Raw genomic sequence first — 24,754 nt, 5'->3', positions numbered from 1 at the left:
ATAGGTTATGAAAACTTATCAACAGAGCTTTTCCTTCTGAATGTCCCCAAATTACTGGACCCTACAAATAAAAGAAGGGTGAAGTTTAAAGTAGACCTCATCAAATGTCAAATGTGGCTGCAGGAAACAGCAGGTATCCTTGACCTGTAGTTGTTTGCCTGCATAGATTTCAAGTCAGGCTATCCATTTCCAGGCTGCAATGAGCAGTAGAAGCCTGTCTTACTAAAACAGGGAAAAACTGTCATTGCCCCAGGACCTTGATCTCCTTTTTCAATAAAAGAGGGCACATCTAATTTGTCAAGGCAGCTGCTCAGGGTTCAGGGCATTAGAGCCCTGTGTGATGGACTAGATCCCCAGCTGCATTCATCCACATCACCCGGTGAGGACAGCTCGGTGGAGGAACACAGACTGCCTCGTGCTCTTGTTTGACCCTTGTAGCACTGACATATTTATCAAGAGCTGGGAATTCACTTTAGGGTATGCTGGCCCCACAGGGCCACTGCTCTGTCTGGAAATAGCAAAGCATAATTGGATGTTAAGTAACACCAAGTTTCATTTTTGTGGCATTTATATTGAGTATAGGGAGATGTTGTGCCATACAAAGATGCTGAATTGGGAGGGCAACCTAGCTGTTTAAATAACAGATTTCTGAAACTGCTTTGAAACTTGGAGGGATTTAAGAGCAGAAAATTTAGTAGCTGAAAGATGCTTAAAGTGCCTTTTGATGTTAAGTTAATGCCAGTGTACAATTAAAATGTCAATATGCTGTTAAAGATATTTGAATAATTAATTTTTCTCATATAGGATGTGCCTAGTTTCAATAATCATATTAATTAATAGGTAAGATGTCCTGTAGTAATTTTACAACGACGTAAACATTGACAGTCCTGGTTCAGATCACCTTTAATACTATCTGTGGACTATGAACTGTTTAATTACATGCCTCTGTACAAAACACCACCTACATTCTTCTCATATAGATAACCTTTTAGTGAATAGTATCATCATCCCTTTCAGTAAGTAGGAAGGATCCTGACAGACTCTCTTCCTTCTTTTCTTAGTTTTCCTTAAGACTGTAAAAAAGGTGGGCTTAATTCTTTATATCAGGATGGGCTGCTGCTTACTGATTAACAGCATGCACTTAATTAAAGAAAGAAAAACCTGGCGAGGGCATAATTTAGGTTTTACCATGTTAATTTTATTGAACATTAAATACAGATAACAAATGTCATTGCGTTTGGAAAGTAGTCGTTTCTATGAATATCCTTAGTTTAGTCAGGTGTTTAGGCAGGTGTTACTTCGAGCTCTTTAACAGTCATTTAGTGAGACACTGTAGTCTCTGGTGTCCGATTACCATTGCTGTGACTTTTGCTAGACTTTAATCATGTGTTCTAAGATTCTCTGTGCCAGTAGCTGGGAAAGAGGATAGGGAAAAATATGTTGTTATTCTCATGTTACAAAAAAAGAGTCTTAAGGGCATTTTATTGAGAAAGTTTTGAAGCTGATAGTGCAAGTTTACCATTAGATCAAAAATGTGCATCCTGACATCCCCCTGAGGGAAAAAGGAACTTCATTGGCCAAGCTGTAAGTTTTTGAAAAATCTCAGGCCCTTATACCCAGAAGAGACTTGTCACAGTTAGGCAACTAAATACATAGACAACTCCATGTACATTGAGCATTGGTGCTGTGACTGATAAGCACTTTAACCACCAGCTGATAGTCTGACAGTTCTCCCTGCCCCAGCAGATCAGAGTAAGTCAGGGTCCCTGCTGAAGTAGATTTTAACAGCTCCATTGGCATTAGAAGAGCTCAGGGCAGTTTATAGAGAAGTTGCTCAGGAAGCATTAAGAGGCATTTCTGGCACAGCTGTGCAATACAGCAAACGTTTGGAAATGGCTAACAGCACATTCATCACCAACTTTGTGTTGGCTGGGAAGAATACCTGTAATACTCTGAAATAGTGAGTCCCAGTGGATAGCCTCCAGACCAGTTCCAGCCTCCCACGTCTACCAAAGTGGTTAGCCCTGGATATTAAACTGTAGTTCTCCCATCAGCAACCAAAGATTGCTATCTTCTGTGAAATAAAATCTCAGATGAAGGTGCAGCTTGATAGCATTGTCACAACTGGGCATAAACTAGACAGTTCTTTCATATGCCCAACAAGGATTTTTTTAATTGGAAAATAACACCAGCTGCATGCTGTCAATAATATGCCATCTTGTTCATGCTCCATCCCATCTTACCCACAATTGTGATAGAAAATAAAAGAACAGCTGTTAAAAAAGGGGGGGGGGGGGGAGAAGCAGGCACATTTTTAAAGCCTACAAAGCTACTGTTATTCTGTGTCATGTTCTTGTAGAAAGAAACAGAGAGGGTTTTTTGGAGAGCCTGAAAGATCTGCAATTACTAAACACAAACAGTACCAGCACAGACAGGGAATTTAAGCGTGCACAGAAACACCTCCTGAGCAGCAGCACACCAAAGCCTTCATAAAATAATTCCAAAAGTATTTTGAGAAGCACATATTTTCCAGATGTTTCCTTATTCTTTAAATCAGAAAACTATACTGAATTCCTGTTCGGAAGCAAGCTGGGTGAGTGAGAGAGAAGCCATAATGCTGGGTACACACTGAGTACCGCTTGTTTTTAAAGAAGCTAACAGAAGTGGTCTTGTCATGTGGTGCAGAAAAGGCCGTTGGTAGTTTCTTTGAGCCTGTGGTCAGCACTGGACAAATCTAATTCCTGCCACCAGCTTATAGCTCCCATCAAACAGTTCAACAATTCTCCGTGTGTATTCGTTGCTGAATGAGTCCCAATCAGAGGCTCTCAAAGGAGGGCACAGAGCAGGAGTGCCCTCTGTCCCTTCTTCTGCCTGCACTCCCCACTGAACCTCTTGCATTCACCACAGGGCCTGCCCAGAGGTTTGGGCAATCACGGCTCATAGTAAAGAACTTAAAGAGCACTGCTCTTTTTTTGTAGATAGCGTTCGGCTTTATCTCTACAAAACACTAGTCTCTATTCAGTGTCTTAAAGAGGTCTTACAGTCTTGCAGCACTTTATATGCTTTTTGCCTAAATATGACCAAGCTACAGGCAATGCCCTGAGGCACTCATCCAGTAAGACCAATTGATTTTCCATACCCAGGGGGATTTGTATATCTCAGTGTGCAGTTCTCACTCATTGAACTAAATTACTAATATCAAATCAGTGAGTACTTTCATATACCCAGCATCAAGACCTGGAAAGACAATACAGTTTATCTCTACTTGCTCATGGCAAGACAACTTGATAACACCAGCTGTGCTTCCGCGAAAGCTTTGGTCTCACCTACACTGTATTTAGAAAGGAAGAAAGAGAGTAAATATGTATTACTGAGAGAAGAGAGATTGTGATAGAATTTGTTAGGTTCACAATGCTAGGGAAAAAAAATGAGGCTTTAACCTCTCACATGGAAATTTGTATATCTGTAGATCAGTAAACATATCTTGAGAATTAGTCTACAGATATGAAAAAAGCCAGTCATGTTCCTTGTTATAGCACCTACCTTCATGTGGATTAACTAGCTGTGCAAGCTGCCTGGCTTGCCTGCAGCAGTGGAAAATACTGGCTTAAAGAAAGAGCATGAGCAGAAACTGAACAAACACTACAATAAATCCAGAAAACAGAGATTTGATCCAGTACCAGAACTGAGTGGAAGGCTGGGGGAGTTGTTGTAGCAGGAACACTGCTACTTGTGAGATCTATGATAGAGCAAATATACAGGTACATCTGCCTGGCCTGCTGCTGGACAGTCAAGAGGGTGTCTGGATGGGCTTTGAATGTATGTCGGAGAAGACACTGGTTTGCACACACTACTGTGGCTAGATTGCTGCTGGCCCCAGGGCAGCTTTCTTGGAGCTGGGCTGGGCACCTGCTTGCTAAAGTATGTCCTCTGAGACAAAGCTATAGGTTCACCTCAGCCCGGGAAGCAGCCTGGCCGGAGTAATCACTGAGCACATGAAAAAATACACAGACGAAACATCAGTGAAGTGATGGCATCAAAGTGTAAATGTACATGCAGTGCCTGTAAGGTGGGGAGGCGATAAAAAAAATTAGGTCAAAAAATGCAAAGAACTATAAAACTGACAGACAGAAAAATTCATGAAGGAAGCCACGCCTGGAGACAGAAAATGAAGTAAGTCAGAAAGAGATGATAGCAGCACCAGGACAAGAAGTCCATCAGGGAAATGCTGTCTTTTACCTCAGGATGTGGCTGGAGTAACCCTGCTTGCTTTACTGGAGATACTGCGGATTCGAGTGAATGTAACTGAGAGGAAAGAAGACTTCTGGTGTTTACATTGGAAGAGCAGTGAGATACAGAAAAAGAAATAGCAGTAAAATTAGTCTTGCTGACTGTTACGGCCAGTGTTTCAAACTCATCGCAATTCCTCAGTCACTTAATATATTCAAAGGCAGATGAGACTATGGGACTGCAATGTGGAGGGAAATGATAAAAATAACATCAGACATGTATAAGCTATTTTTTGCCTACAGCACCAGTCCTGCAAATATTTCTAGAAGAAGCAGTCTTGTCTTTTACTGATCACTGGGGGCATGTTTTTATTCTTAAGACTAGGTCTTTTGACTACACCTGCAGTATTCATGAATGTAGGAGAAACAAAGAGTTAATCCACAGTGTTTGCTTTCTGTCACAAAATACACAGTGCTTGCATTTTAAGGACAGAAGAGGTTTCATCCTCCCTCTGTAAGCGCAGACCTAACGTGCGGTCCAGCCATGTTCCTAACATGCACCAGCAACCCAGCTGTGGGCAGAGGGACTATCCCTAAGAAATACAGTCTGTGTGCATGAGTAAACATTGTTGGCTTGGTCACATAGTTGTTCAGCAGCTTAATAATCATTTCCAGAGACCTCAGGGAATAGGATATATAGGGTACGGTCTTATTATTTAAATACCTTGGATGTTTAATAGGTGGTTCCGTTGTTAGTTCAGCTGTAATATGTTCAGTCACACTAGTAGCTCAAAACTAGCATTTCCATTTTTGTGTCTTTAAAGAAGATCAGAGCTGATGAGGAAACAATTTTTGCTTTTAGGTCGTATGCAGTGTTTGAAATTTAACCTCAATTCTTCCGTAAGGCTGCTTTGAGCTTCAGCCTGCTAAGCAGAGCTGCTTATGTTGACATCAGCAAACTTCACTTTTCCCTGTTGTGCAGAAAGGTCATAGTTCAAAACAGGCTGTAAAAAAGGAGAGAAAAAGCCACAGAATTTCTCAGTGACAGCTTCTCTTTCCTTGACACTGTTCATAAAAACTGCTTCCAGAAAGACACTGGGCTGCCCAGAATACATAATGCCCACAGTACGGAAAAAAAAAAAAAAAAAAAAGGCATTTGTTCTGCGCCATCAGAGAAGCTCCATGCAGTGAAATGGGAACTGTGAAGATGAGAGATTCACTTTGCAGGCTACAGTAATTCTCTGGATCCCTGAAATCATGCTGGGTGGACAATGGATTGAGAGCAGCCCTGAGGAGAAGGACTTGGGTGTGTTGTTTGATGAGAAGCTCAACATGAGCTGGCGATGTGTGCTTACAGCCCAGAAAGCCAACCATATCCTAGGCTTCATCAAAAGACGGGTGGCCAGCAGGTCGAGGGAGGTGATTCTGCCCCTCTGCTCTGCTCTGGTGAGACCCCATCTGGAGTACTGCGTCCAGTTCTGGGGTCCCCAACATCAGAAGGACATGGACCTGTTGGAGTGAGTCCAGAGGAGGGCCACAAAGATGATCAGAGGGCTGGAGCACCTCTCCTATGAAGACAGGCTGAGAGAGTTGGGGTTGTTCAGCCTGGAGAAGAGAAGGCTCTGGGGAGACCTTATAGCAGCCTTCCAGTACCTGACGGGGGGTTATAAGAAAGCTGGGGAGGGACAAGGGACCATAGTGATATGACAAGGATTAACAGCTTTAAACTGAAAGAGGGTAAATTTAGATTAGATATAAGAAAGAAATTCTTCACTCTGAGGGTGGTGAGGCACTGGAACAGGTTGCCCAGAGAAGTTGTGGATGCCCCATCCCTGGAAGTGTTCAAGGCCAGGTTAGATGGTGATCTAGCAGAAGGTGTCCCTGCCCATGGCAGAGGGGTTGGAACTAGATGATCTTTCCAACCCAACCTATTCTGTGATTCTGTGATTCTATGATTCTGTGATTCTATGACTCATATTCAGCCAAACATATGTAAATCTGGTTTAACCCAGCTGTGAAAGATCCCCTGAAGTAAACTAATAAACAGCAGCTGGATATGTTTAAGCTCATCCCAGGCATAATAGAAAGGTCCCAGAATGTGCACTGAGCTTTTTTTACGTCATTGGAGGAAATGCAGTAGATTTTAAAGGAAATCTGTGTTTTAAGATGCAAAGCAGGATAAACTTTGCCTCTGCGGAGACAAGCTACAAAAGAATTAATTTTCCTTGACATTTGGATTTTATACATCTTGTTTTAACTAGTATGAATGCCTGTGTTTTACTTTTTTGAAGGACCTGCTATGTTTGCTTATTCGCTGTCACACAGAGGCGTCTAAAATTATCAATGCTCACTGGGAAAGGGTGAGAGGTGAAGGAAGGTACTGAAATCAGGAAAATTCAAAATGATCAGCCACTGCATACCACCTGCCAGTGGGAGAAAGGTTGTCAAGCACTTTCTAGTGCAAGAGCTGGCCTTGAGCCTAGCTGCTGGGACAAATAGAATTGGGCTGGCTTCAGGACTTTAGTGACTTTCATCATTGTATTACAGATCCAGGAGGTTCTTAAACCTTCTCCCATACATGCAAACTTAATAAACTGGTTTATTTACAGAGATACTGCTTAGAAGTAACACAATTAAAAAATGTCTAAGAGCTTGCTATTCCAGTCTTTTTCAGGTCTGCTTCCCCTTTGTTTCGGTGGAGGTGGGAGTTGTCTGAGCATGAATTTGCTGGTTCAGATCTTGTAATTTCCATCTATAACAATCCCTTTCAAAAAAGAGCTGCTTGTTTCTAATTTCTCAAAATTCACAAGTGTGGGCATGGTGTAGATTTTGTATGGCCACTGTGGCATGCAGAAAAATTGGATTGCAGGCTCATAATTGAACTAAAAACAGATAATTGAAATCTGTTCTGAAAGCATTACTTCAAGACTCACAGGTTATCTCATATGGACATAGCAGAGTCATTTTTCTCACCTTTCTTGGTTAATTTTTCTGGCTTAAAAAAATACAAGAATGAAAATTCTCCATCTTCCCATTGAGACCAAAGCCAGCTGTTGATCTCCCCTCTTTTAGTAAGTTACAACCATCTTTTTTCTATAGAGAGTCATGTGAACAGTCATTCATAAAAAGTGCAGAGAGGTGATATAATTTGGACCATTTGAAAGGAGAAATAAAACCACCCTTAGAGATCAATAGCTGAACCTATCCTGGAGGGATTGCTTCTGAAATAGGTCTGATTAAGGGCCAAAAAATCCTGACAGAGGCCACTATGGCTGATCTGATTGTTTAGATCCTTTTCAAGGTTTTGTTACGTGTTACTTCAGGCACATTATATATTGATTTTCTTTTCTTAGTTTTGAAGTACAGTTTCTCCTCATACCTCTAATGATCCCCAGGCCTCTTGTAACTCAAGGTTTTTTTCTTTACCCAATTCATTCTTTTCTCCAAGCGCATGCATCCTCTTTTTGTTTGCTGGATATCTCAGGCTGCTAGCTTGGGCAACTGGCTTTGAGAGCCATAGGGCAGAGTCTGGGGGGAGGTGGATGGCTCTTCTTAGCACAGTTGTGCAAAACTTACAGTTGCAGACCTTTACAAATCAACAATACAGCTTTACTGCGAGGGGAGGGAAAAAAAAGCATTTGCCAGCAGCTTTAACTATGAATGTTTGAGCTGGTTTTTTCTAGCTGGTGACACCAAGAGTCCAGAAAAACAAGTACTGGGTAGAATTGCACTGAGTCAGCAGAACAAGTCCTGGCAGCCAGAACAAAGATAAAGGAAAAAGCTTACTTACTGTTTTCAACAAAGAAGTTCCAATAAAGTGGCAAACATCAAATCATTGGGATTATAACGTGGTTGGTTTATGTCAAACCTTGAAATTATTCCTTCAAGAAAAACAATAAGATCTCAGAAATGCGTGGTAGACTCTGGTCATTCCTGAATTTGCTATCACTTTAAGTCAGGGTGTCCAGTCTAAATTAATCTGATTTTTTTTTTATTCCTATTGCTGGTTAAAAAGGAAGAAGAAAGCTTGTTAATACCTGCGGGGATTTTCCAGGCTAAAATAGTCTTTTAGCAGCATGAGACTGCCTGTAAACACAGTTCTAACACCTGGAGACACATGTTGAAAACCTATTCAGTGGTATTTAAAAAAGATATTCTGAAGCCCATAAAAACCTCCATTCATAATGAGTCTATACCAGCATTTCTTGCAAGTCTAAACAGAGGGAGACGTACATCAGACAGAGAAGCTTGCACTGAAGAATGAATTTAACTGCAAGGTTTTCCCCTTAAATAACAGTAAAGAAATCATTGTGCCTTTCTGGAACAATGACTTGTTCTGTGGAAAGTATCAAGTGATTTTGTAGGTGTTGGAGATGGAAATGGGCTCATTCCCATTTAGCTAGAGAGGTGAAGTTTAAGAGAGCAATCACACTCACTCCCTGCCTGCTGTTAATGTGTGGTCTAGACATAAATACTACCTTATTCCCTGATAGTTATTCGCTGACTTTCCTGCCAAAACATCATTCTTCATTTCCCACCTCTGTGTTTCAGTTTTGTGTGTGCCACCATTTTGGGTGATTACTTTACCATCTGTTGCAGGCAACTTCAGAAAGCTAGACAATGACAGTTCCCTGCAGAGGTGATCACAGAGCGTTCTTGATGCACATGGCATGTGGTCCGGGGTACGCCTCTCACGGCCATACATCATTTCTGGGACAGAGGTGTCTTTGCGTCCACACTACGGCTAACTGTAGCGCTTAAACTGAAAGGCGTTATTTTTGGTGACAGGTAACTAGGTTATTGACACACAGGAACTTGTAGTTATGGGACCAGGTATGGCTCTCTGCCCTGCTCTTGTTAGTCTCACTGACTTCAGCTTGGTTGTGACAGAAGGCAGCATCCAGACTATTGTACCACTAAAACATTCTCACATTACGCTATTCAAACTGGGAAGTAGTTTGTTGTTTGTTTTCATTTGTCAAGCAGTTGTGAGGGTTATAAGCCGGAATTTCAGTTTATGCTCACTGCGAAGCATACGCCAGAACCTAGACTTACAGGAATGTGACTGTGGGGCTCTTCTTGATGTTCTGCCATCCCTGTCCCTGATCACAGATGAGAAAGAAATTCAGGCTTTGTCATGGGATATTTCTTTTTATACTGTACATGCTAAAAGGACACAGCTCTTTTGCTGGGCCTCTGGAGTTGAGGTCTCCCTTCTGCAGATGCCTGTTAATTGCTCTTCTCCTGAGAGAGACACCTTACTTCAGATCTCTTTCCAGGTAGACCTTTGATCAATGCTTTTCAACTGCAGCTTTTCAGCAGGTTTTTAGCTCACTTTCATTTGCTTCTGAGGAAATAAGTCAAAGACTTTACAGAAGTCAAAGGGTATCATACTTAATGTTTCGCCATAAAAAGTAAGCCATAAATCCTGTCAAAAAAGGAAGTTTGTCTGGTTTAATGTAATTTATTCTTGGCAAATTTGCTTTGGTTTTTTTTTTTTTTTTAATTACTTTATCATCCTTTGGATGCTCATAAAATTGATTGTTTAATCACTTGTTGTAGTGTCATTCCCATTCTAAAAATTGGACTGGCAGGTCTGTCATTTCTTAGGTCATCCCTTTGGCTCATCTCAAAGGCAGGTAATATGCTTGTGCTTTTCCAGAGCTCTTGATGCTCATACTTCCTCCAGCATTCTCCAAGATACTGCACAGTGTCTAGAAATTGCTTTGACTAGCTCCTTAAACAGTCAGGGACAAATTCCTTTAGGCAACTTGAAAACATCTACATTATCTAGATATTTTAACCTCTTTTTTTTCGGTTCTGGTCAACACTTATTCCCTGACTTTGTTACGTTTCTGATCACAGATCGGAGTGGGGATTTTTGCTGAAAAGTGAAGCAGGAAAAGGAGTAAATGCTTCAGTCTCCATGTCTTTTCTTATCTGTCCTCCTTTCTTGAAGTTTATGGTACTGATATTCATTATTCTTATTTAGTTATGCTCATGCCATGTATTCTTTAGAATGATGAACTCTATTACTTTGTGATTATTTCATCCTAATTACATTTCTGCCCTTGGAAGTTCTTTCCTCTTAGCATTAGAAGGAGCAGAACATGCCCAGAACAGCTTCATCAGCATTTTCATACAATAATACTTTCACCTTCCTTTTTAACTTGTTTTTTAGCAGATATAGAGGTACAGTCCTAACCTTTGAATACTTTTGTTAATTGGTGAAAAGAAGAAGCCTCATCTCCTTTCTGCTTACGATGATCTCGTATACAGTAGATCTGTATCATTTTATCACCTCTGGTCTTTTCTTTTCTCTCTTATTTTCACCCAGAGACATTCAGCAAGTCTGCTTCTCACCTTTACCAGAACTTTAGAAAAAGTATATGTATTATTGAAATAAAATATAGCATCTCCTTGCTTTTTCCCCACCTACCTTTAGTGAACAAGCTAGATCAATACTCTACTCATGATTTATCTAAGCACTAGCTCATTTCAGAATTGAAACACTTTGAAGATTTGGAAACACTTTTCTTAATGTCCTCTTAACCAACCAGCCAGCCAACACTGTGTGCCTTACCTACAAGCTCTGCTGGAAGAAAGAATGAATTATGTATAGCAGAATAATACAATACCATATCAGGTCTTCTCTCTCATTAGATGAGTAAGAAGAGGTGATTTTGCATGTTCCAGACTGTTACGGTACAGGGCATACTGACTGATAAAATGAATGGTGATGTTAGGAGATGCAGACAAAAGGACATGGGATGAAATTACAGAAAGTTAGTGGAGGAGGAAGGATCAGGTTGTCTGCAGGAATCAGAATGGCCATGAAAAGCGAAGGATATCAGGTGACTAGCCTGGCTCTTTCAGTAGCCAGAAATAATAGCACATCACATGTGGGAAGACCCTGAAGTCGTAAGCCCAGTCGTGATTTGCAAGGGACAGAGCTTGACTAAACTGTAAGACTTCAGGGAGATAGGTAAGTGTCAGCATGTTTGTGACATTAGCGACACGTAAGGTCTGATCCTTGAAGGTGCAGATATTTAACCTCGTCTATGTCTTTGAAGCTTTTTCAGTTTTACTACTATTTTTACCACCAGACCTCTCACAAGTATAATGTTAATACAGGTAATTCTGTCAACAATATCCCTTTGCAAAGAATAGTTGTTTATTATCCATGGTGATAAGTCTCCACATGCTACAGAAAACAGTCAAGAGTATGGATGAGCAGTTCAGACCCCACAAATTGAAATAAGCAATGTGTTTTCACACTTGGAAAGAACATATTGCAAACAAGAAAGTGCTAGACATAATATTTTAAAAGTATTTAATTTAGAATAATTGTTTTATTATTAAATATAAGATAAAAATAATATAGTGGTATTTATATCAATCATATTTTACAGTCTGTTTCCATAGCATGTTATGCAGGCAACCCAGTCAGTTTTCCAGTACATAATGTCTTAGAAAGATGTCAGATAATATATAGCTATAAGACCTTTCAACAGCTTATATTTCCTCAAAGCTGGGAGTCCAAATACTTTACTTGACTTTCAAAAATGTAGGCCCTACATTCTTCTGATTATTTTCTCCATTTATTTTAATTCTTTGAATAGTGAGTGCTAATGAATGATGCTGGACTGACCCTTGGGGACTGTGTTGTTTTTTAAGAACTGCAGGAGAGGGGAAGTGTGCACAATGCAGGCTGTAAAGTGGCACAAACACTGTCCTATCTCTTTGCTGTCAAACTGGCTTGTTTTGGGGACATAGTTGCAATCACACACTCACTTATTCATCCCAGTCTGTGAATGCAGTTACTACTGATGCTAGGGGCTTGAGATGTTGATTGACAATGACTGTAATTATTAGCCTATTTCATATTAGATTCCCTCCCCCATGGTCATTACAGTAGGATGCTGAACGTTCCTTGTACTTTTCCATTACTTAATTGTATCTATTCCATAAACATTAATGCAGGGTCAAATCTTGCCCATCTTGTTTCATTTAAGTTAAAGTTGTTGGGATTGCTTGCATAACTAAAGGCACATGGATGTGATCCATGATAAAAAATAAATTATATCATTAACCTGACATTATGTCCAGAGAAAATCTGCCTGCCTAGAGCAAAGCCACTAATGTTAAATATCCTTTAACTCTAGTACAGAAAACATAATAAACATCAAGAAAGTTTGAACTCAAGAAGAACTAGCTGTTTTAAGGCCCTCATAAATTTCTGCTGATAAAACACCTGCAGCGTGAGCAACATCATTTTAGCTACCCCTTTCTTGCACACACGTGGTCACTCAGTCTGAACTGTGTGGTAATTTTGTAAAATGAGTAGTAATGATTCAATATCCGTTGGTAATGTAGAACTGAAGATTTCATGTTGATTTTGTATGCAGTGATGCAGGTTTGTGCTTAAGGCTATCATTTGCAGAGTAGGACTTAGACTAAAGGAGAAGGCTGAGGGTGGAGAACAACCTCACTTAGCCAGTAGGAAATGTCAGGCATGGATGTGAGCTTTAAGCCATTGCCTCAAATCCTATCACCAGGCACCTGAGAGAGAGACCAGCGCTTCCCGCTCCACTCCCCATCATGAGGAAGTTTTAGATATCAGCGAGGTCTCCTCTTCTCTAAGATGAGCAAACCGAGTATCTTCAGCCGTTCCTCATCAGTCATGCCCTGTAGCCTTTTCACCATCTTTGTTGCCCTCCTTTGTATACATTCTAATATTTTTATGTGATTGGCCCTTTTGGCCAACAAGGCACATTGTTGACTCTTATTGAGCTTACCATCAACCAAAAACACCAGATCCCTTTCAGCATGGCTGCACTCCAGCCTCTTGTCCCTTAGTCTATACATAAAAGGATATTAAGTTAGTAAGGTATGACTTTCCCTTCATGAACCCATGCTGGCTTTGACTGTAGGTGCTTACACCCTTACGTAGGCACTGATCAGGGATTTTGAATCTTTTTCACAAAAAAAGAAAAAAAAAATTGGATTTAAGTGCTCAAAGGGGCATATCTCTGAGAAGTTTGTGCATAGAAGGTGTCCATGAAATCAGGCTTTTTAAGTTCAAGCTTTCCTTAACTTCATGCCCAGCGGTGCATTTCTGGATAAGACTTAATACTTCCCTGACCATCCTTCCCACCCATTTAAGACTCTCTATTTCCAATTCTCCAGTTAATGACCACAGACAGTTTTACAAGTGTAAATAAATTTGGTCTCAAAATGCTGCAGAATCTAGCATGTAAATATCAGCAGGTGTAAGGTCCACAGAAGACCAACACCTTTGCAGTGAAATGTAGTTACTGCTGACTGTGCCATAACCATTAGACTGTGCTTCTGGTCTATATACAGCAATTTCGTATGTGGATTTAAATTACAGGGGTAGGTTCTACCACCACTTATTAAGTGCTGATGACAAAGAATAGACAAATCTGCTTCTTAAAAAGCTGCTGGCCTTTAAAAGAGGGTTCTCTTAGAAATACTTAATTTGAAGATTGTTTCTAATTATATATCGTTTTCTGAGATTTTCTTTCCTCCCCTTTTTTACTATTAAGACATTTATATGAATGCAGGATCTTATTTTCTTAAGCAATCATCCCCTCTTGCTATTTATTCTCCTCATGAAATCATAATCCTCTATTTGTCACAGCACAATAATTTCCGTGGCAACCAGCTGTGATGTCACACACAGGGGCTTATGATTTCAAGAGCTGTTTTGCTTTTAAATATGAAGTTTGTATCTTGTAAGCAAATGTCCCTTGTCCACCTAAATGCTGCAATTAAATGGGAACAGAAAAATATATACTACAGAAGCAATAGTATACCTAGCCAGAATACTTGTCAAAGGTTTGTGTGAGAAAGTGGCAACTTTTCCATGCTCTTTTAACATAGTTTGCTGAGGAATATTTTGCATTTGGTTCTAATTCTGGGCCACTAATACCTTGTCTGCTAAATACATGAAAAGACATTATTCTAGAAAGAGTTGATTTATGACATGAAAGTTTTGTATCTTCACAAAGTCTCAGGAGAGCCCTTGGAGGTACATTTTTTTGTCTTGCTGTCTCTCCTGTAATAAGGACAAGGATTACATTTCCTTAGAGTATGTGGAGCTTTTACTGCCCTGGCACTTGGACCCTCTCTGGAGAAGGAGGTGGGAGAGATGTTCCTTCAGCTCCTTGTCAGGCTGTGGCTGCTTCTTGTTCAGCACTAAGAACAAAACCAGAAATGAAAAAAAGCCAACTAGAGGCTCTGTGCTTGTGTTTCATTAGTGCTGCTGGCTTGGTGCCCAACTATGTCAGAAAAAACTGTTTTCTTCAGAAAATCAGGGTATTGATGAATGCTGTATTAGGTACTTCAGATGGAGGAGGCACACACTGCCGAAGATGCCTTCTCTGACAGCAGGTGCTTGGAGGGCCAAGTAGGATTTGACAGTGATCTCTGACCACAGCACAGGACCACAAGATGAGGCTCTCCGAGTCAGGGCTTTCAGCTGAGAAAGCAGAGGCTTCAGCACAGAGGTTGACCTATTCATTTGTTCAAAACAAGAGAGAGCTTTTAAAATTAAAATAGCAAGGACAGTCGTCTAGCAGGCTCAATAGATTTCAACACTGTGCTCTGTCTTTCATAGTTATTTAAGCATCTTCCTGAAGCTCAGGCATGTGACACTGACATTTAAAACACATGACAAAGATAACAGAATGAGGAGCAGAGAAAGAAGCCTTAAACAATGTGGGGTGCACTTCTCTGGTATTTGCAGAGTTTCTGTCTCCTCCTTGTAAAACACAAACAAACCTCCCAGGGTGTGCCTTTGAACAAAGTAGTTAATGATAAGTAGCTTTTCACCGTCCTTAGTTTATTTAACCACTGTATGCTGTTTATTACAGGAGTGATTCGTGAAAGTTACCTGAAGGGTCACGATCAGCTGGTGCCGGTCACCCTGTTGGCCATTGCTGTTATTCTTGCTTTTGTCATGGGGGCCATCTTTTCGGGAATCATAGTGTACTGCATCTGTGACCATCGCCGCAGAGACGTGGCTGTTGTGCAGAGGAAGGAGAAGGAGCTGACCCACTCCCGCCGTGGCTCCATGAGCAGCGTCACCAAGCTCAGTGGCCTCTTTGGGGACGCTCAGTCCAAGGAGCCAAAGCCTGAAGCTATCCTCACACCTCTGATGCACAATGGCAAGCTGGCTACCCCAGGCAGCACTGCCAAGATGCTAATCAAAGCTGACCAGCACCATCTGGACCTGGCAGCCCTGCCAACCCCTGAGTCCACCCCAACACTGCAACAGAAGAGAAAGCCCAGCCGTGGCAGCAGGGAATGGGAGAGAAACCAGAACCTCATCAATGCCTGCACAAAAGATATCCCCCCGATGGCCTCGCCCGTGATCCCAACTGACCTGCCGCTCAGGGCTTCTCCTAGCCACATTCCCAGTGTTGTGGTCCTGCCCATAGCCCAGCAAGGCTACCAGCATGAGTACGTTGACCAGCCAAAAATGAGCGATGGGGCTCAGATGTCTATGGAGGACCAGAATGCCACCCTTGAGTACAAAACTATCAAGGACCATCTGAGTAGCAAAAGCCCCAGCCACGGGGTTAACCTGGTGGAAAATCTCGACAGCATGCCACCAAAAGTACCCCAGCGGGAAGCTTCCCTTGGGCCCCCGAGCACCTCGCTGTCACAGAGTGGCTTGAGCAAGCGGCTGGAGATGCACTCTTCTGCTTACAACGTGGACTACAAGAGAAGCTACCCTACAAACTCGCTCACGAGAAGTCACCAGACGTCAACCCTCAAAAGAAACAACACTAACTCCTCTAACTCGTCCCACCTTTCCCGCAATCAGAGCTTCGGCCGGGGCGACAACCCGCCGCCGGCCCCGCAGCGAGTGGACTCAATACAAGTCCACGCTGCTCAGGCACAGGCTGTGACTGTATCTCGGCAGCCGAGTCTCACCACCTACAACTCGCTGACGAGGTCGGGGTTGAAACGCACGCCCTCGCTAAAGCCAGACGTACCTCCCAAACCTTCCTTTGCTCCACTCTCCACATCCATGAAGCCCAACGACGCGTGTACATAATCAGAGTGGGGGGGTGGGGGGGGTGGAGGACAGCAATTAAGCAGAGGTTGCCCTTGAAAGCCAGTGTTCTGCAACTGTTATCACTCGCTCCTCTGAGAAGCCGGTTGTTGCAAGCTGAAGACATGTTGCATTTCTGCTCTCTGGGAAAAGTGGAATATTTTTTTAAACCCGAGCCATATAACCCATGGTTGAAGGTTTGCAATTGCAGGACTCTCCCCCACAACCCGCCAGTTCTTTGCTCAAAAGACTAACCCTCCATCACAAACTTTGAGCCAAAAGCACACAGGTGAAAGATGACTGTGACATTTCACCCCGCCCCACAGCTGCACAGCGCATTCCTGAACTGGGAAAGAGTGCTCTGAAAAACAAAACAAATAATTACAAAAGCAAACAAATTTAAAAAAGAAAAAAAAAGAAAAAAAAGAATCCATTGATAAAGCTAACTCTGACTTAACAATGGCAGAAGTTTACTATGTGCAGGTACTGTGAAATGATGATGCCCATCAGTGTTACAGCCGTTTGGTTACAGCAGTTAAATGCCATGTTGGGCAAACTATGTCATAGATTTCTGCTACCCTTCTCTTTTAATGAATAACACATGACTGTTAACGCAAATAACTCCTCTTATTTATTGTTCAACTTTTGTTTTTCCTAAGGAAATGACTTCTGCATATCATCTGTGAGCAGCTCTTCAGAAGTATCTTGAAAGTTATACCTATTTAACGCGAAACCCATTAACTGGAGTAATTAAAACTCTTTTATTTTTCCAATGAATTCATTGAGTTAGATAAGTTGGAGCTGGAATTCTGAACTTTGTGCCTGGACTGCCTGATTAGCTGAAAAAAAAGGGGATATCTATTTAAGTCTCTCAGCTAATTAGCTGGCTGGGCCTCTGACCTAAGACAGCAACAAACAAATACCGCAAGTTCATAACTTCTAACGCAACTGCAAGAGAAACTCTTAAAAGCCGCACATTTGTGCACCATTGCTATCAACATGGCTTTGTCAGTAGCTAATACTTTCTGTGAAGGCACCAGCTTGTGATGTGCCATCTCATTTCACCTTGCATGTGAGACGGCAAACAAAATCCTCAAACAGTGTGAACTAGTTAATATGCCGGCTGTTACCATGCATAAATTATGGTCTTATCACACGGGTTTTTCGTGGGAATATATCTGTGAATAGCCTGTTTTCTTCCACATGTAAATTTGTGCCTTACACCCTCAGTTGTGTATACTTGTGAACTGTAGTATGTAAAACCTTTTTCTTTTTCCCCTTTGAGTAATGCAAATATTTATTGAGCCCCTTCAAGAACTGGAGTAAAGACATTCAAAGAACAACGTGGTGGTTATTGTCATAACCGCGTGTCCCTCAAGAAATTAGGCTAGCACCATACCCTCCACTTCGATTTGATTTTCTAGCTGTGCCAAGTCCTCTCTCAAAACCACCCACGAGCAGCGATGATCCCAAGGCACCGTGCTGGGGGTTCTGCCTTCCCACACCTCCTGGTCCCCCTTTACCACACATCAGCATGGGAATCATTCTCACGGGGCGGCAGGGAAGTGACCAACACCCTTGTCCATGGGGCTGGTGTGTCCCCTGGCTGGGGACAAGCGCCGGCAAGAGGGGCCAAGCCCCGCAGAAAGCCCAGCTGCATGTTGCGCAGCACGCAGGGCACACGGAGCTAGGACAGGCAGGCGGGCTCCTGCTATAGCTACCTGCTGCTTCAGAAGGATGCTGCATATACTTCTTAGGGGAAAAACGTGGTTTTTTTTTTCCTTTGTTTCTTTTGTGTGACTGTGCATGTAGCTAGCGTGGGAGTGTGCGCGCGCACAGGTGTGTGCGTGTGTGTGTGCGCGCAGGTGTGTAAGTTCCTTTCCAGTCTTTCAGTTTATGCAAAAACGTAGACGTGTTTTTAATCTGTTACAATAACTGTGTCAACATACTGTAGAAAAATGATGGGGATCGCTTCTAAGCTTTTTATATATATATATATCTACTGAACAGTTTGTTTGAGTAAGGTGGTTGTTTCTGTTTCAATTTGTTTTTTAAAATTTTATACTTCCATTTGTTTTTCAGGGTTTTGGTTTTGTTTCTGAATGACTGAAAAGACAGATTTTAAGTCCATTAGCTTATAGATGGTATATATAAAGTCTGGATGGTCTAGACCAAAGTGTGTAACAAGGGTGCTTGCATGTTCTTTCATTTCATCATGGCTTCTTTTATGAAACAGTTTTGTTCACCCTTAGTGAACTATGCAGACTGGAGTAGATAGTTCTGTATCCAAAGCAATGTTGTTGTTTTAATAAAAACAAACAGAAACCCCTTTGAAAACAGTAGGTAGCAAGGTCATTTTTTTAAAAAGAACCAACTCGCAACCTTTTTACCAAGCTCCAAACCCCTGGTGCACCAAATGCGCAGGTCCCGTTTATATTACCCCACAAAGCGTTCTCCCAAAAACGTAGAGGCGAATAATTATGGCAACAGCTTGTGCAGCGATCTGCCTTCGCGATGTACACCACGCCAGTTACCAGGTTGACCTTGAAACATGCGTTTTGTACTCGGTGGGTCTTCTGTTTTCATCCTTTCCCACTCCCGGTTCCTTTCCACCCTTTGTTTCGAGGGGTTCATGAACCTATGTGTGCCTTTGCTTTCCACCCTTGCTATACACTGGTAGATGCAACAAATTCAGACTCTCATTTGTTGTAAAGTTGTAAAGTATTGTGATGTCACCAGTTTCCCTTCATTTCCACATCCCCCTAACATCTGATTCACAACTTAATGTATGTTGTAAAAAAAAAAAAAAAAAAAAAGAAAGCAAGAAAGAAAAAGAAAGCAAGAAGGAAGAGAAAAGGGGAAATAAAAGCTCTTGATTACATATGGTAATAAAACCAGACTGTTCTACCTTATTTCTTGTGTCCTGATTCTTTTGTTTCTATGATGACTTATCCTTTTCCTTAAAAAATACAGGCAAATGCAGTGATGATCATTTAGATCAGATTATGGTGAGAAAGAAATTTGTTACTTTCTGTCTTGCACAGAAGATGAACTTGACTTTAGAATAAGGTGATGGTAATTAAAAATTGAATCACACATTTGCTCTCCCTCTATTCATATTCTGCATTTTCTTTTTATGAGCTTGTTCATCATCAAATATTTATGGCAGACTTGATAGTTTAAAAGATCAAGGCTGGGATTTAAGCATGCATGGTCCACCAAAATAGATCATCATACAGATGTGACTTCATCTCCAGGCTTTACATATTAATAACAGAGGAGCCTGTGTTTTCTTTTAGCAGGCATAAATCTATTGTGCTTCATAGGCCTGCTTTAGAGGATGTTGCATGAGACTTTAATTCTGCAAGAAAATGGTAGTGAACAGATAAAAGAGTATATAATCTCCCTAGTCCTGGGAATCATTAAAACATACCTGCATTCTCCACATTGATTTTGTGTAACTGTGGATCACTCACTTACGCTCAGCCATTACAGTACAGGTGAACGCTTGGTCATGTTAATTAGTGGGCTTAGTGATTTTGTTTAGTGACACAAGTTTTGTGTGACCCTGTAGAAACGAGGGATCCGATCCAGTAATTTACCCTTGCTCAGGTCATACTCAGCTTTCCTGCCTTGCCAGGACACCTCATTCCAGACCTAGAGCCTTACCAATATGTGCTGGTCCCTGACCTCGCACCACGGATAGCCCTGACACTGGCTCAGCAGAAAGTGGTGAAGTACTAGCTTTCCTCAAGGAGTGGGATATGATGAATTTAAAAAGAGAAGTCACAAAGCCTTGGCATCCTCTCCTCAGTGGAAAGCAGGAGGCCCCTCTACAGCTCCATCTCCCCCTCTCTGCCCTGAAGGACACCAGGGCTCTGAAGGTGGTGGCTTTGATGTAGCAGTGACACACAAGAGCAGAGTGTTGCAAACGTCGTTTTCCAGTGCCTTGCCCACAGACACATCTCTCTTTTTATCTCAGGTGCAGGCTTCCTTTGAGCCAGGCACGCTGGCATGCAGATGTGCAGCATGGATGTGGGGATGATGCCTGCCATGGCTGGGACCTGGCAGGCTGCCCAGAGTGATGCTGAGGGACCCTTAGCCTGGGGACGGGGGAACACTGTACAGTCACACAGTGCTCCGCACTCTGCTGTATTTGACCTGTGTGCTCCCAGACTCACAGCAAAAGGGAAAGCAAATGCACTCCAGGAGCTTAGAGACATGCATCATTTCCAGTCCTGCAGCCAGTCCTTAGTGATGTTAGTTTGCCCAGGTTTGTTTGAAATGCTTCATATAAGCAGCGCCTAGTGAAGCTATTCAAAGATTGATATACCTCTATTTTAACATTAATATTCATATTCCTCTATAAACAATTGCAGGCTGCTGCCTGGAGGACGGGACCCAAGACCACCTCTAGCAGTGGCACTGGCTGCCTCCATCTGTTGCCAGTGAAAGGAAGGTCCATTTAAAGCATGGGCATGAAGGGGGGAAGGTGAGAAGGGGGATGCCCTGATGCACGAGCCATATGAGGTCTGTAACTGCTCTGTTTGTGTGGCCACAAACTGCTGCCCAAAGGAAGCTGTGAACCTAGCCTCTTAGAGCAATGTGCATCTCTGCACTGGCACGCACGTAGTCTCTGACGGAGACCTGTCTTACCATACTGCTGTGCAGAAATGACCAGGAGAGGAAATGAAGGAAACAGGGTGCATCAGACCCCACTGACCTGGTGGGGTCTTGGCCAGCCAAGTGCAGTGCAGGCACCCACAGCAGCACCCAGCCAAGGAAAGGTCCATCCATTGAGCACCCACAGCAGCACCCAGCCAAGGAAAGGTCCATCCATTGAGCACCCACAGCTCCCCCCCCCAGGAAGAGGCAGTGCCCTCAGCCTCCAGTATGGTGGCTTTTGATGGGGGAGGAGACCTCTGAGCCACCTGCTGTCTACCTGAATCATGAGATCCGTCCCCTGCAGGGGCCACTGGTGCCACACCACAGAAACAGGGCAAAGAAGATGCCCAGGAGAAAGCAGGGGTGCTTTGAGCACTTCAGTCAAGTTAACATCACCTTATTCATCGTAATAATGGTATTCATGTTGACCTCATTTAGCATGTCGTCAAGGATGCATGGAAGTTCCTTTCCAATCAGCATTATTTTGCGTACATATTTTTACACTAAATGGAACCCAGCTGAATGACTCAAAACAAGAGGCCTCTGTAAATAAATCCTGGTCCACCACCCTGTTCCTTCCTTCTCCTTCCAATAGGCATACCTTTTCAAACTACAGAGGAGTGTCGTTTCAAAGATAACTGCAAATCCTACCCCACTGTAGCTTCTACAGCAGGGAATACTTTGCACCTGAAAGTTCCTCACATGAAAAAAAATTTAGACAATCAGGAAAACCATGGGCAGTTCAGTGCACTTTACTGCCAGCAGGATGGCAATACCCAGGGCTGATTTTGCGTGAAAGGGCGTGCCAGAATAAAGTGCCAGAACAGTAATGCGTCAACACTAGGAACAAAAACAGTGGTCCAGCTGATGGCCAGAGTCATTTCTGGGATGCAATTCCAGATGATTCTTCTGTCACAGAATTAGCATGGCAGGATTACTCTGGGCTCTCTCCCAGGGCTGGACCTTGATTCTTGCTCCCTAAAGCTTGCTTATAAAGCTTGTTTAAAGCAATGTGGAGGACCTCAAGTGGTACTCTTGTCTACCCCACTAATTGTCTAACCTCTCCTTGTAAATGTGTTTTATCCTGGGAAGAAGCGAAAGTCACCCAAGGGATCAATGTCAAGCATTTCAGAGTGTCTAAAGAAAATAATAAGCTAAGAAAGTGGGTTGGACTGGCTTAGTTAAGGCCAGTTTTCTATTTATCCAATTAAAGTTAATTTCCCAGAAGTATGGCACCTGCTCCAACCAACAAGTGTTAGAGAAACACATTGTGTGTGTAATATTCATATGCTTCCTGCTGATGCGTGTGTCTGCTAATGAGTCTCTAAGTAGTCTTTTTATTACTTCTTTCCTTTTTTTTTTTAAGGAGTGAAGATAGATACTTTTCAGAGTAAGTATTAAGACCATCATCACATGCCTTGTGCAGGAGAACGATGATGTGTTAGACTTCTTTGTATGAATAGAAACAGGTAAACAGTCATCTATCCCCTGACTTTGTAATTTAAACAGTGTAAGTCAGTAGGGAAAGGCTATAATTGGAGTCAGAGTAAGTGAGGTGAAAATTGCTAGGTGGCAGTACCATCTGCATCTTGTTTTAATTAGCCAAGTTTATTATCAGAATATAAAACTTTCTGCTATTCAAGTCCTTGGCTTATTTCAACCATCAGTCCAAAGCGATTGCCACATGTCAAGGTAAGCACAATTACTGATCAGCAAAGGAGAATTATCCTCCCCACTGATCTGGCTAACAGTTACTGTGTCTGGGAGTAGGGACAAAAATATGACTAACCAAGATCATTGTCACATCTGCTTAGTGTTTCATGACAAACTCTATTAAGGCTAACAGCACCACTGTTAATTCAATTAGATCAGTGTTTTCCTTTGCTGGCCACGATGCATTTGGAAGACCAGCAACTGTATGCAGAGTGTGGCTGGCAGTCCGCTGCAAGGAATAATAGCATCATAAATAATATATTAAGACGAAGACAAATCTAGCAGGCTGCAGTCAGAGCACATCAGCCATATAGCTGAACCCTGCAATATTGCAAGGGGGGGAGGAAAAAAGTAGCTATGACAGGAAATTATAACAACTATAAATGACAGGGACTACAGGAGGGAACAAAACTCATTAGGTCAGCTCTTTAAGCAAAGTGCAGGGGAAGCACAGGCCAGCCTGCCGGCAGCGGTGGAGGCACTGCGTGCCCTCACATTCATCCTCCTTAAGATGAAATAGCAGACGTCTAGCGCTGGATTTAAAGGAAGATGATAAATAACAAAAGGTCGCTGGCAAAGAGCTCAGTGGAAACCCAGCTCTTTCTCTGGCCTGCAAGCTCTGCCCTAGCGTTCAGCCCCATGGAGCACTTTCCCCCCATCTGCAGCCCAGGACTGGTATGGTTGCACCCTCCAGTGAGGTCATGCTGCCAGGTCAGGCTGCCCCTGGTGTGGCAAAACTGCCACCCCCGGCACCAGATGAGAAACTGCCCTGTTTTGAGGCAGCACCTTGCACAGCCAAGGAGCTCAGCCTGCGGGAGTGAAGGGCACAAGTAATTCAGGGTGGACGAGTCCTTCATTCTGATCTGCTGGATTTGGGCTCGCAGGTGGCATACATCAGCACGTGGGCACAGCCACACGATAGCTAACACCAGGGAGTAAGAACCGTGCTTGCGGAAATCCTGTTCCAGCTTCTTCTGTGGTCAAAGGAAAAAAAAAAAAAAATGTATCTTTGCCTCAGCCAACATGCAAGTGAAAAGGTACTGATAAGAGGTTCCCAAAACAATTTCTGCCCTTTTTTTTTTTTAATACTGCCTTGTCGTGTAGAGAAAGGCACTCCATGTTGGAAAAGAAAAAAAAAAAAAAGAAAACAAGAAGATTTTATTTCTCTGACGTTTAGATATTATGACATAAACTTATCAATTCTCAACAAATACAATCTAAAGTATTCAGGCTGATGATAAACGTATTGCCTCTGATGGTGCAGCAAACTGCAGATTGAGCTTTTTTTAATGCTGCTTAAATTGCCTGTGAAGCAACCTTTTATGAGATATAGTGGTTCAAATAATTTTGCAAAGAGCAGGAGACAAAGAGTTCCTTTTACACTAAAGTGGTTTCCTAGGAAACACTGCAAAATGTAACGTGATATCTCTTTGTGGAAGTTCAAGGACTTGTGTGTGCGAGTGTGTGTTTCTCCTGACCCTCTTTTTTTTTTTTTTTTTTTTTTGGTGTGGTGTATGGTATTGCTGGCCAATTTTACCTTTTTATGGTATCACAAGAACAGAACAAGCCTGTACCACAGCAACCCACAATCTGAAGGACATTTTTCTCTTTGATAATCAAATGTCTTCTTTAAACAGAAAAGAAAATTTTTTATCAAAACCAAGCCTTTTCATCCGTAGCACCATGGTTTCAGAATAAGGAAAAAAACAATAACTGAAAATTCGCAGAGCCATATTCCAAGTTTCCGACAGTCCTCATGCCTGACCCAGTGTATTTTCTCATCTGTATGGAGCCTATACTACACAATATAAATTGGTGGGAGTAGAGCAGAAACCAACACCCTGCAATGCTAATCAGAGATCTGGACATGTGTATTATAGGAAGATCAGACACATGTCCAGATCTTCCTTTTAATTAAAGCCTAATAATCTTCCCATCTGAGAGAAGCACTTTGCCCTTCCCTATGTGGAAGTAATGTGTCCCCAGAAACGCAAAGTTTCTAACTGGGAAAACTTAGCTGTTTATCCAAACGAGATAACTATGTCCGAATTTACCTGACTAC

At 42.3% G+C, this 24,754-nt stretch overlaps 1 protein-coding gene across 4 annotated transcripts in view; it reads left to right on the top strand.

The window, feature by feature from the left end:
- Positions 1 to 19,226, top strand: part of SEMA6A (semaphorin 6A) — a 116,559-nt gene extending 97,333 nt beyond the window's left edge. For all 4 annotated transcript variants that reach the window (XM_087741527.1, XM_087741526.1, XM_087741524.1 and 1 more), the window contains one exon: positions 15,128 to 19,226. In XM_087741527.1, the coding sequence (XP_087597653.1) occupies positions 15,128 to 16,317 (1,190 nt within the window). In that variant the 3' untranslated portion in view covers positions 16,318 to 19,226. The remainder of the gene's footprint in view (positions 1 to 15,127) is intronic.
- The last annotated feature ends 5,528 nt before the right edge of the window (positions 19,227 to 24,754 follow it).

Source organism: Nipponia nippon, unplaced genomic scaffold, assembly GCF_047370975.1.
Source record: "Nipponia nippon isolate SJK-2023a ecotype South Korea unplaced genomic scaffold, ASM4737097v1 scaffold_8, whole genome shotgun sequence".
Taxonomy (NCBI): Eukaryota; Metazoa; Chordata; class Aves; order Pelecaniformes; family Threskiornithidae; genus Nipponia; species Nipponia nippon.
This window is presented reverse-complemented; position numbering and strand designations above follow the sequence as displayed.